The following is a 12,777-nucleotide window of genomic DNA, read 5'->3' as shown; positions in this document are numbered from 1 at the left end:
TTTCAGTAGACCCATAATAAATTCATAAAAGAACCAAACTTCATGAATGTTTTTTGTGACCAACAAGTATGTGCTCCAATCACTCTATCACAAAAAAATAAGAGTTGTAAAAAATATTGGAAACTCAAGACATTTTGCTATTTTCTGTGTTTTAAATGCAACTCGTCTTACCGAGTTACCGGGGCTGCTGTCGGAGTACGTCTCGGTTTTGGGCTCCACGGCCAGCTCGGCGTCCAGGATCTTGTCCACAGGCATGTCTTCGTTGAAAGCGCCGGTGGACTCCACCTCGCTCTCTCCTCGCTCTTTCCCGCGCTGCCTCTCCTCCTGCACCGCTGCATTTTGAACACCAGGGTTAGTTCCGTGACAAGTTTGTTTTCCCTTGACCCGTGCATATTGTAAGACGTATACTCTCATTTACAGGGGTCGGCAACCCAAAACGTTGAAAGAGCCATATTGGACTAAAAATACAAAAAACTAATCTGTCTAGAGCCGCAAAAAATGAAAAGTCGTATATACGTGTTATAATGAAGACAACACATGATGTAAGCGTCCATTATAGCTATAATAGCCTACTATCAAAATGACTGTGTCGCAGGCAGAAGCAAATCTTCGTTGACAGAAATGTTGACATTTTATATTTATTCTACACATTTTTACAACATTAGTAAATCAGAGGCTACTCAGAAGGTGAGATAACTCCCGGAAATGACTGGCTTTTAATGGCCAAATGTATAGATGTGTGTGTCCAAGTTAAAGGAAACGGCAGGATGTCTTCTTCTAATAGATTTATTACAATCTTTGGCAAGCTAGGTAATGTTTGCTGTGGTCTGGAACAACATGACACACAAACAACTATCTGAAATGCAGCCAATATTACATACAGATAATGTGTCATGAGACATGCAAAACAAAATTATATACGAAGAGGATAAAAGTAAAGGATATTAAATGAGCTCAAATATACCTACAAATGAGGCATAATGATGCAATATGTACATACAGCTAGCCTAAATAGCATGTTAGCATTGATTAGCTTGCAGTCATGCACTGACCAAATATGCCTGATTAGCACTCCACACAAGTCAATAACATCAACAAAGCGCACCTTTGTGCATTCACGCACAGCATAAAAGGTTTGGTGGACAAAATGAGACAAAAAAGGAGTGGAAGATTTTACATGTAAACAAACTGTTGCGTCACAGTCCACACTATGGACACACATTTCCAAAACAGAAAGTGCAAGATTGTTGGAGACATTTTAAAACAAGCTATGAGTGCACTTTTGTGCATGATGTCACCAAGATGACATATCAAAACAACACTAAATTAAAGTGCACTTTTTGTACAGAACGCCGCTACAATAGTTGAAAACAAATAAAGTGCACTTTTGTGCATGATGTCACACAAGATATTTCAATAACTGTCAAGTAAAAATGAGCTGCATAATAGGAAATCAAATTGTGTACGTGCTTGGCTATGTGGTAGGTTACTGCGGACGTTATCTCCTTCTGTTGTTGACTATTTTTTTCATACGGTGTTGATGTGGAAATGGAAGACGCCAGGCTCAATTGGGTCAGTGCTGGTTGCGTCGGCATTTTGTTGGGTGTGGCACCGGCCGGAGATGTTGACATGCAGAGTTTCAAGCACTCTTCATCATTCTCTAGCGGGTGCCTTTTCAAATGCCATCCATCCATCCATCTTCTTCCGCTTATCCGAGGTTGGGTCGCGGGGGCAGCAGCCTAAGCAGGGAAGCCCAGACTTCCCTCTCCCCAGCCACTTCGTCCAGCTCTTCCCGGGGGATCCCGAGGCGTTCCCAGGCCAGCTGGGAGACATAGTCTTCCCAACGTGTCCTAGTTCTTCCCCGTGGCCTCCTACCGGTCGAACGTGCCCTAAACACCTCCTTGAGGGAGGCGTTCGGGTGGCATCCTGACCAGATGCCCGAACCACCTCATCTGGCTCCTCTCGATGTGGAGGAGCAGCGGCTTTACTTTGAGCTCCTCCCGGATGGCAGAGCTTCTCACCCTATCTCTAAGGGAGAGCCCCACCACCCGGCGGAGGAAACTCATTTCGGCCGCTTGTACCCGTGATCTTGTCCTTTCGGTCATAACCCAAAGCTCATGACCATAGGTGAGGATGGGAACGTAGATCGACCGGTAAATTGAGAGCTTTGCCTTCCGGCTCAGCTCCTTCTTCACCACAACGGTTCGATACAGCGTCCGCGTTACTGAAGACGCCGCACCGATCTGCCTGTCGATCTCACGATCCACTCTTCCCTCACTCGTGAACAAGACTCCGAAGTACTTGAACTCCTCCACTTGGGGCAGGGTCTCCTCCGCAACCCGGAGATGGCACTCCACCCTTTTCCGGGCGAGAACCATGGACTCGGACTTGGAGGTGCTGATTCTCATCCCAGTCGCTTCACACTCAGCTGCGAACCGATCCAGTGAGAGCTCAAGATCCTGGCCAGATGAAGCCATCAGGACCACATTATCTGCAAAAAGCAGAGACCTAATCCTGCAGCCACCAAACCGGTTCCCCTCAACGCCTTGACTGCGCCTAGAAATTCTGTCCATAAAAGTTATGAACAGAATCGGTGAAATTAGTGGTACTTTTTGTCGCATACTTGACATATTACGGTTGTCTGTTCAACATCTTCCCGCTTGAAGCCAAACCACCGCCAGACGATGGACCCGTGCTGTTTTTCTTGGGAATTAATTATTCTTCCTCCATTTGTTACCAGATTGGCACCTTCTCTCTCTCGTATTACCACTCGCACCGCTGCGCTTGCACCACCTGCCACAGCTAACTTTACCCATGCCGCCACCTCTCTGCTCGGCGAGGGCGTATGACGTTGCACGCGCGACACTATGTGACATAAGTAAGAAGGTGCGCTTGTTTTATGTCTCTGTGAGAAGGAGGGACAAGAAAGAGTGAGAAGAGCCTGTAGTGCAGGGGTGATCAAAGTGCGGCCCGGGGGCCATTTGCGGCCCGCAGATAATTTTTTAACGGCCCCACGGCACATTCTAAAAATACGATGAAAAAAAAAAAAAAAACATAAAAAGTGGTATAAAAGAGCAAACAGGTGAAATGTAACAAGAAAATGTTGCATTATTTACTCTAATAACACAAAGCTGCCATGCAGGCTGTTTCTTTCTTTAAAAAATAATAATGAATCAAAATCAATGTCATTATGAATTATTGACCTATTCAAGGCTCCATTTTCTTCACATTGAATATTCCACTTTGAGATATTTTGGGGGGAAAATGTTGCATATTTTTTGGTTGCCATTTAAAAAACAAAGTTTTTTAAAGAAGGGCCAAAAACGAACAAACAAAAAACATAAACAACAATAAAACTTATAATTGACGGATAGATCTGAAGTTGATCTTGAGACTATTGTGGTAAAAGTTAAAAAAAATGTTGGATTTATTTTTTTAAACTTTACTGAGCAGTACCCTTTTGGATCCCCAATAATTTTAGTGGGACTTTTTTTTTTTTAAGTGTCATTGCTCAAAAAAATAATGAATTAAAATCAATGTTGTTATGAGTTATTGACCTTTTTAAGACTCCAATTATTATATAATCTCAAATATTCCACTTTAAAATTTTATTGGGGGAAAATATTGCATGTTTTGTGTTTTTTTCCATAAAAAAACACGGTTTTCCTTGACAAAAATGGCATACAACTTAAATCTTTAAAAGCGTTATATTGATAGAACTAATGTTGATCTAGAGATTTAAACCTTGAATAATAATAATAATAATAATAATACTAAATAATGACACATTTGTAATATTTTTTTTGACCAAAACCTTTTGGGGTCCCCGGGATCAAGTCTGAGTGGAGGCCTAAATGTATCTTTTTTATACATATATTGTATTGGTTTTTAAAATAAAAAATATAAAAATGGCCCCCGCTTGCTTTGATTTTTCAGTGTGCGGCCCTCAGTGGAAAAAGTTTGGACACCCCTGCCCGCAGCTAAAAGCAACTGCGTGAGAACGTATACCGTATTTTCCGCACCATAAGGCGCCCCGTATTATTAGCCGCACCTTCAATGAACGGCATATTTCAAAACTTTGTTTACCCATTAGCCGCACCGGGGCTATTAGCCGCACCTACGCTGCGCTAAAGGGAATGTCAAAAAAACAGTCAGATGGAGGTCAGTCAAACTTTAATATATTAAAAACCAGCGTTCTAACAACTCTGTTCACTCCCAAAATGTAATGTGCAATCAAGTAACGTGCAAATGTGCAATCACAAAAATAGTAACACTCAAAATAGTACAGTGCAGAGCAATAGCAACATCAATAACTCAACGTTGCTCGAACGATAATGTCACACAACACACAAAATAAACATTTCAAGCTCACTTTCTGAAGTTATTCTTCATCCATAAATCCCTCGAATTCTTCTTCTTCGGTGTCTGAATTAAAAAGTTGGGCGAACACGGCATCCAAAATGGCTGGCTCCGTCTCGTCGAAGTCATCAGAGTCAGTGTCGCTGTTGTTGTCCAGCAGTTCCGTGATTCCTGCCTTCCGGAACGCTCGGACCACAGTTGAGACCGATATATCCGCCCAGGCATTTACAATCCACTGGCAGATGTTGGCGTATGTTGTCCGGCGCTGTCTCCCTGTTTTAGTGAAGGTGTGCTCGCCTTCGGTCATCCATCGTTCCCACGCCGTTCGCAGTCGAGCTTTAAATGCCCTGTTTACACCAATATCCAGTGGTTGGAGTTCTTTGGTTAATCCACCCGGAATGACGGCGAGTGTTGAATTAGTGTGTTTCACTTGTTTTTTTACACCATCAGTTATGTGGGCACGCATGGAGTCGTAAATCAACAAGGATGGAGCTGTGTGAAAAAAGCCACCCGGTCTCTTCACATACACTTCTTTCAACCACTCGCTCATCTTTTCCTCATCCATCCACCCCTTCGAGTTAGCCTTTATGATAATGCCGGCTGGAAAGTTCTCTTTTGGCAATGTCTTCCTTTTGAAAATGACCATGGGTGGAAGTTTCTGTCCATTAGCATGACAAGCTAGGACCACTGTGAAAGACGACTTCTCATGCCCTGTGGTGCGAATATTTACCGTACGTGCTCCTGTTTTATCCACGGTGCGGTTCACAGGAATATCAAAAGTGAGGGGAACCTCGTCCATGTTGATGATGTGCTCTGGCCGGATCTTTTTTTCAGCTATCTTGTTTTTACAATACGTGCGAAAAGTAGCCAGCTTTTCTTTAAAGTCTTTTGGTAGTTGCTGTGAAATAGTAGTCCGTGTGCGGATGGAGAGATTGCGTCTTTTCATGAACCGAAAACACCAAGAAGCACCACCTTTAAAATCATCCAAGTGAAGTTCGCTTGCTAGCGCTGTTGCCTTCATTCGAATAGTGATGGTACTAACACTTCTGCTTGCTGCTCTCTGCTCAACAACCCACTGTTCGAGTCTGTCCTCCAACTGTAGCCATCTTGCTTTGTTCCCTCGGAAACTCAGTTTTGTCTTCTGTACTTGGCGCAGGTCATCTTGTTGCTTCCTCCACCTACGCACCATCGATTCATTTATGTTCAGTTCTCTCGCTGCTGCTCTATTTCCGTGTTCTTCTGCGTGACTTATCGCCTTGAGTTTAAACTCTGCGTTGTACGCGTGTCTCTTTGTAGGAGCCATTTTGTGGTCGTCTTTACAGTAACACACAAAAGAAATGAATCGTATTTTTCGCGCGCTTCCTTTTCTACGGGGGCGGATGCTCACCTTGGCTTACAGTAGAAGAAGAAGCGCTTCCGCCTCTATGGGGGCGGTTGCTTATCGTAGAAGAAGAAGCGCTTCCTCTTCTACGGGGAAAAAGATGGCGGCTGTTTACCGTAGTTGCGAGACCTAAACTTTATGAAAACGAATATTAATCCGTACAAAAGCCGCTCCGGATTATTAGCCGCACTGTCTGCTTTTGACAAAAATTGTGGTTTTTAGGTGCGGCTTATGGTGCGGAAAATACGGTACTCGAATACTCACGAAATAGTCATTTTCTACAAACCCGCGATGTATCGAGTATATTGGATATATCGCCCAGCCCTACGTGTATTTTAGTACCTTCTCTCTTCATGCCCATGGCTAGGCACTTCTGGTAGCGACAGTACTGGCAGCGGTTGCGCTGGCGCTTGTCTATCAGGCACTCTTTGCTGTCCCGACACGTGTAGGTGAGATCTTTGCGGACGGTCCTCTTGAAGAAGCCTTTGCATCCCTCACAGCTGTACACGCCGTAGTGTTTGCCTGCATGAAAACAAGCATCCTTGTTAAAGGAAATGTTTTTATACAGATGAAGCCTTCCTTCCTACCGTTACCTGAGGAGCGGTCCCCGCAGATGGCGCAGATGTGTTTGGACATCCCGCCGGGGCTGGTGCACTGGTAGTTGATGCTCCCCAGGTTTTGCAGGCCCGGCGGAGGCTTGATGTCCTCTGAGCTGCTGACGTTGTTCATAGAATTCATCTGTCATGGGAAAAAAAAAAAGAAAAGAGGACAGGAAGTAAGATTGAACTGTGGTCTTGTGACTTGTTCCTACTTCGTGTTTTTATTTTTAATATGTCTCCGTTTCCCTTCCCTCTCGGTCACACAAGCTTTTATGGTGAAAGTGTCTGAGGTTGCAATCACGTGTCACGGTTTAAGTTCCTTAAAGGCCTACTGAAATGATTTTTTTTTATTTAAACGGGCAGAGCAGATCCATTCTATGTGTCATACTTGATTATTTCGCGATATTGCCATATTTTTGCTGAAAGGATTTACTAGAGAACATCGACGATAAAGTTTGCAACTTTTGGTCGCTGATAAAAAAAAGCCTTGCCTGTACCGGAAGTAGCGTGACGTCACAGGTTGAAAGCCTCCTCACATTTCCCCATTGTTTACAATGCAGCGAGAGCGATTCGGACCGAGAAAGCGACGATTACCCCATTAATTTGAACGAGGATGAACAATTCGTGGATGAGGAACGTGAGAGTGAAGGACTAGAGTGCAGTGCAGGACGTATCTTTTTTCGCTCTGACCGTAACTTAGGTACAAGGGTTCATTGGATTCCACACTTTCTCCTTTTTCTATTGTGTATCACAGATTTCTATTTTAAACCACCTCGGATACTATATCCTCTTGAAAATGAGAGTCGAGAACGCGAAATGGACATTCACAGTGACTTTTATCTCCACGACAATACATCGGCGAAGCTCTTTAGCTACGGAGCTAACGTGATAGCATCAGGCTTAAATGCAGATAGAAACAAAAGAAATAAACCCCTGACTGGAAGGATAGACAGAAAATCAACAATACTATTAAACCGTGGACATGTAACTACACGGTTAATGCTTTCCAGGCTGGCGAAGCTTAACAATGCTGTTGCAAACGACGCCATTGAAGCTAACTTAGCAACGGGACCTCACAGAGCTATGCTAAAAACATTAGCTATCCACCTACGCCAGCCCTCATCTGCTCATCAACACCCGTGCTCACCTGCGTTCCAGCGATCGACGGAGCGACAAAGGACTTCACCCGATCACCGATGCGGTCGGCGGCCCGGAGACGGAGGAAGTCAAGGTGAGGTCGGCGGCTAGCGCGTCTGCTATCCATCTCAAAGTCCTCCTGGTTGTGTTGCTGTAGTCCGCTGCTAATACACCGATCCCACCTACAACTTTCTTCTTTGCAGTCTTCATTGTTCATTAAACAAATTGCAAAAGATTCACCAACACAGATGTCCAGAATACTGTGGAATTTTGAGATGAAAACAGAGCTTTTTGTATTGTATTCAATGGGGTCACGCGCATACGTCATCAAACATAGACGTTTTCAACCGGAAGTTTGGCGGGAAATTTAAAATTGCACTTTATAAGTTAACCCGGCCGTATTGGCATGTGTTGCAATGTTAAGATTTCATCATTGATATATAAACTATCAGACTGCGTGGTCGGTAGTAGTGGCTTTCAGTAGGCCTTTAAGGTTGGTCAAATGCTGGTGTAGTTGTCTAACAGAGACAGACGGGGTCGCCACCGCGGTCCTCTGTGGGTAATAACGAGAGCTGTTGAGTAAAGCGTTGACTTTTGCACACGAATGACCTCACCCGTACTGTTCTTGTCCAAAATTTCAAGAGGCATGATGAATTCATCCCGACCGGCAATATCCCGTCTCAGCGCTGTTTTATTAACCTTTTGCCACAGTGGTCATTTTGATATAGCGAAACAATAAAAATACATTACATTATTGATTAGGGTTCCACTCCATTTAGGTTAACCTTTGGCCTCACGGTAAGTATGTTTTACTGGAGTCATCTATGGCAAGGAAGCATATTTGGTACTGCAACTAAAAAAATACACAACAAATGGCTCACTAACAACAAAGCAATAATGATACACTAGGTTTGTGTCATGTTCGTCCTCAAACAAAAAATTAACTAAAACAAACAAAAAAAAATAGTCCCCCATCTTTATCCATTTTTAATCCTTCTTTAAAAATGCTCCAGGGAGCCACCGTTTCAGTGTTATAACTTCACCTTTATCTTTAGTTTTTAGGCCAAAATGCGTCCGTCCTCCCTTTTCTGTCTACACACTGTGTCTGTTTGTAAGTACTCCGTAATTGTGCGCTGCCGAACATGCTCCTCTGCTCGTAAACCAGCAATGTCACGACGTGACGAGGATAGGAGGGCGAGGGTGTGGGGGACCGGTACTTTTTAGAAGCGGTATAGTACCGAATATGATTCATTAGTATCGCGGTACTATACTAACACCATATTACTGTAAATAGAAAAAAAATTTTTATTTGATTTTGGCAACTTAGCTGCCAGTTTTTTTTCCCATAATAAAATGTGGTACCGTTATTCCATTGACAGTAATGCACCGTAAAAACGTAACATGCTGTAAAAATTTTACAGTAAAATCTATTGGTCACTTTTATAGTGTCGCAGATATTTAAGTATTTCTTTGAATTTTTCATTAAAAAGTAAGATAATTTAATATTTGTTGCAATATTGGACACTATTTTTTTCCCCTGTCAAAATGAAGAAAAAAATAAGAAAGTAAAGAAAGAAAATATAAGGTATTGTATTGACACAGTCCACACTATGGTGAGTTCAAGAACCGCCAAAATTAGTAGAACAAAACGATGTTCACCAAATACTCTAATACCATCCATCCATCCATTTTCTACCGCTTGTACCTTTAGTAAGAAAATAAAGAAGGAAGGAACTTTATTGACACAAATTATTTCCAGGCTTAATTTAATATTTGTTGCAATATTGGACACTATTTTTTTCCCCTGTCAAAATGGAAAAAAAAAATCTAACACCTTTAGTAAGAAAATAAGAAAGTAAAGAAAGAAAATATAAGGTATTTTATTGACACACAGTCCACACTATGGTGAGTTCAAGAACCGCCAAAATTAGTAGGACAAAACAATGTTCCCCAAATACTCTCATCAGTGAAGCATACACACAAACATATTAAACACTGCGCTTTCTAACAATTGGAAGGTTTGTGTCATGTTTGTCCTCAAACAAAAAACAAACTAAAACAAAACAAAAAATTGTCCCCCATCTTTTTCCATTTTTAATCCTTTTTTAAAAATGGTCCAGGGAGCCACTAGGGCGGTACTAAAGAGCCGCATACGGCTTGTTTCAGTGTTATAACTTCACCTTTATCTTTAGTTTTTAGGCCAAAATGCGTCAGTTCTCCCTTTTCTGTCTACACACTGTGTCTGTTTGTAAGTACTCCGTGATTGTGCGCTGCCGAACATGCTCCTCTGCTCGTAAACCAGCAATGTCACGACGTGACGAGGATAGGAGGGCGGGGGTGTGGGGGACCGGTACTTTTTAGAAGCGGTATAGTACCGAATATGATTCATTAGTATCGCGGTACTATACTAACACCATATTACTGTAAATAGAAAAACATTTTTTATTTGATTTTGGCAACTTAGCTGCCAGTTTTTTTACCATAATAAAATGTGGTACCGTTATTTCATTTACAGTAATGCACCGTAAAAACGTAACATGCTGTAAAAAATGTACAGTAAAATCTATTGGTCACTTTTATAGTGTCGCAGATATTTAAGTATTTCTTTGAATTTTTCATTAAAAAGTTAGATAATTTAATATTTGTTGCAATATTGGACACTATTTTTTCCCCTGTCAAAATGAAGAAAAAAATAAGAAAGTAAAGAAAGAAAATATAAGGTATTTTATTGACACAGTCCACACTATGGTGAGTTCAAGAACCGCCAAAATTAGTAGAACAAAACGATGTTCACCAAATACTCTCATCAGTGAAGCATACACACAAACATATTAAACAGTGGGCTTTCTAACAATTGGAAGGTTTGTGTCATGTTTGTCCTCCAACAAAAAACAAACTAAAACATAACTAAAAATTGTCCCCCATCTTTTTCCATTTTTAATCCTTTATTAAAAATGCTCCAGGGAGCCACTAGGGCGGTACTAAAGAGCCACATGCGGCTCGTTTCAGTGTTATAACTTCACCTTTATCTTTATTTTTTAGGCCAAAATGCGTCCGTCCTCCCTTTTCTGTCTACACACTGTGTCTGCTTGTAAGTACTCTGTGATTGTGCGCTGCCGAACATGCTCCTCCGCTTGTAAACCAGCAATGTCACGACCTGACGAGGACTGGGGTGTGGGGGACCGGTACTTTTTAGAGGCGCTATAGTACCGAATATGATTCATTAGTATCGCGGTACTATACTAACACCGTATTACTGTAAATAGAAAACATTTTTTAATTTAATTTTGGCAACTCAGCTGCCAGTTTTTTTACCATAATAAAATGTGGTACCGTTATTCCATTGACAGTAAAGCACCGTAAAAATGTAACATATTGTAAAAATTTTACAGTAAAATCTATTTGAACACTTTTAAGGTATAGCAGATATAAATGGTAAATGGTAAATGGGTTATACTTGTATAGCGTTTTTCTACCTTAAAGGTACTCAAAGCGCTTTGACACTATTTCCACATTCACCCATTCACACACATATTTGCACATTGATGGCGGGAGCTGCCATGCAAGGCCGTAACCACGACCCATCAGGAGCAAGGGTGAAGTGTCTTGCTCAAGGACACAACGGACGTGACTAGGTTGGTAGAAGCTGGGGATCGAACCAGGAAGCCTCAGGTTGCTGGCACAGCCACTCTACACACCGTGCCACGCCATCCCCCAAATATTTAAGTATTTCTTAGAATTTTTCATTAAAAAGTTAGATAATTTAATATTTGTTGCAATATTGGACACTATTCTTTTTTCCTGTCAAAATGGATACAAAAAAAATATTATTTTTTTTCCCTGTGAAAATGGAGAATTTTTTTTTAATACATTTAGTAAGAAAATAAAGAAGGAAGGAATTTTATTGACAAATTATTTCCAGGCGTAATTTAATATTTGTTGCAATATTGGACACTATTCTTTTTTCCTGTCAAAATGGAGAAAAAAAAATATATACATATAATTTTTTTTCCCTGTGAAAATAGAGAAAAAAAATCTAATACCTTTAGTAAGAAAATAAAAAAATAAAGAAGGAAGGAATTTTATTGACATTAATTATTTCCAGGCTTAATTTAATATCTGTTGCAATATTGGACACTATTCTTTTTTCCTGTCAAAATGGAGAAAAAATATATATATATATTTTTTCCTGTCAAAATGGAGAAAAAAAAAAAAATTATTTATTTTTTCCTGTCAAAATGGAGAAAAAAAATCTAATACATTTAGTAAGAAAATAAGAAAATAAAGAAGGAAGGAATTTTATTGACACAAATTATTTCCAGGCGTAATTTAATATTTGTTGCAATATTGGACACTACTCTTTTTTCCTGTGAAAATGGAGAAAAAAAAAAATATATATATATTTTTTTTCCTGTGAAAATGGAGAAAAAAAATCTAATGCCTTTAGTAAGAAAATAAGAAAATAAAGAAGGAAGGATCTTTATTGACACAAATTATTTCCAGGCGTAATTTAATATTTGTTGCAATATTGGACACTATTCTTTTTTCCTGTGAAAATGGAGAAAAAAATAAATATATATTTTTTTTCTTTCCTGTGAAAATGGAGAAAAAAAATCTAATACCTTTAGTAAGAAAATAAAGAAAGAAGGAACTTTATTGACACAAATTATTTCCAGGCTTAATTTAATATTTGTTGCAATATTGGACACTATTCTTTTTTCCTGTCAAAATGGAGAGAAAAAAAAAATATATATATATATTTTTCCTGTGAAAATGGAGAAAAAAAATCAAATACCTTTAGTAAGAAAATAAGAAAATAAAGAAGGAAGGAATTTTATTGACACAAATTATTTCCAGGCTTTTGCGGGCCACATAAAATGACGTGGAGGACCAGATGATGCCCGCGGGCCTTGAGTTTGACACCTGTGCACTAGGCAAACAATGTTGTTGTTTTTTAGCTGTTTATGAGCAAACATATGCATCCCAGCTGCAAAAGGCTGACCTGGACGTACCCTTGTGTCCTATATATTTGATGCAGTGTGACATAAAGGACACGCTTCCCATACACGTCACCTCAGGCTTTTGCTATCACTTATTTACAATGTGCACTCTTCCTTTTGACTATCCTCTAATGGCCGACCCAACCCAGACCTCTGCAGCGGCGGTGATGGTGACCTTCCAGCGGAGAGTACGAGCATGCGTGGGATTTTTTTCCCCGTCAGCCTTGCACAAGCGTGCTGCACGTGCCCTGGAGGGAGACACTTGTACTTAAACGAACATTCTCCCCGCCCACTTGAACTT

At 40.6% G+C, this 12,777-nt stretch overlaps 1 protein-coding gene across 2 annotated transcripts in view; it reads right to left on the bottom strand.

Annotated features, from left to right (window-relative positions):
* Positions 1 to 12,777, bottom strand: part of LOC133644513 (retinoic acid receptor RXR-gamma-B-like) — a 142,141-nt gene that overhangs the window by 22,952 nt on the left and 106,412 nt on the right. For both annotated transcript variants that reach the window (XM_062039044.1, XM_062039045.1), the window contains 3 exons: positions 6,334 to 6,478; positions 6,083 to 6,262; positions 172 to 332 (listed from right to left, as the gene is read on the bottom strand). In XM_062039044.1, coding sequence (XP_061895028.1) covers positions 172 to 332; positions 6,083 to 6,262; positions 6,334 to 6,478 — 486 coding nt within the window. The remainder of the gene's footprint in view (positions 1 to 171; positions 333 to 6,082; positions 6,263 to 6,333; positions 6,479 to 12,777) is intronic.

Source organism: Entelurus aequoreus, linkage group LG27 (assembly GCF_033978785.1).
Source record: "Entelurus aequoreus isolate RoL-2023_Sb linkage group LG27, RoL_Eaeq_v1.1, whole genome shotgun sequence".
NCBI lineage: Eukaryota > Metazoa > Chordata > Actinopteri > Syngnathiformes > Syngnathidae > Entelurus > Entelurus aequoreus.
Note: the sequence above shows the minus strand (reverse complement) of the source record. Positions and strands in the feature narration are given on the sequence as shown.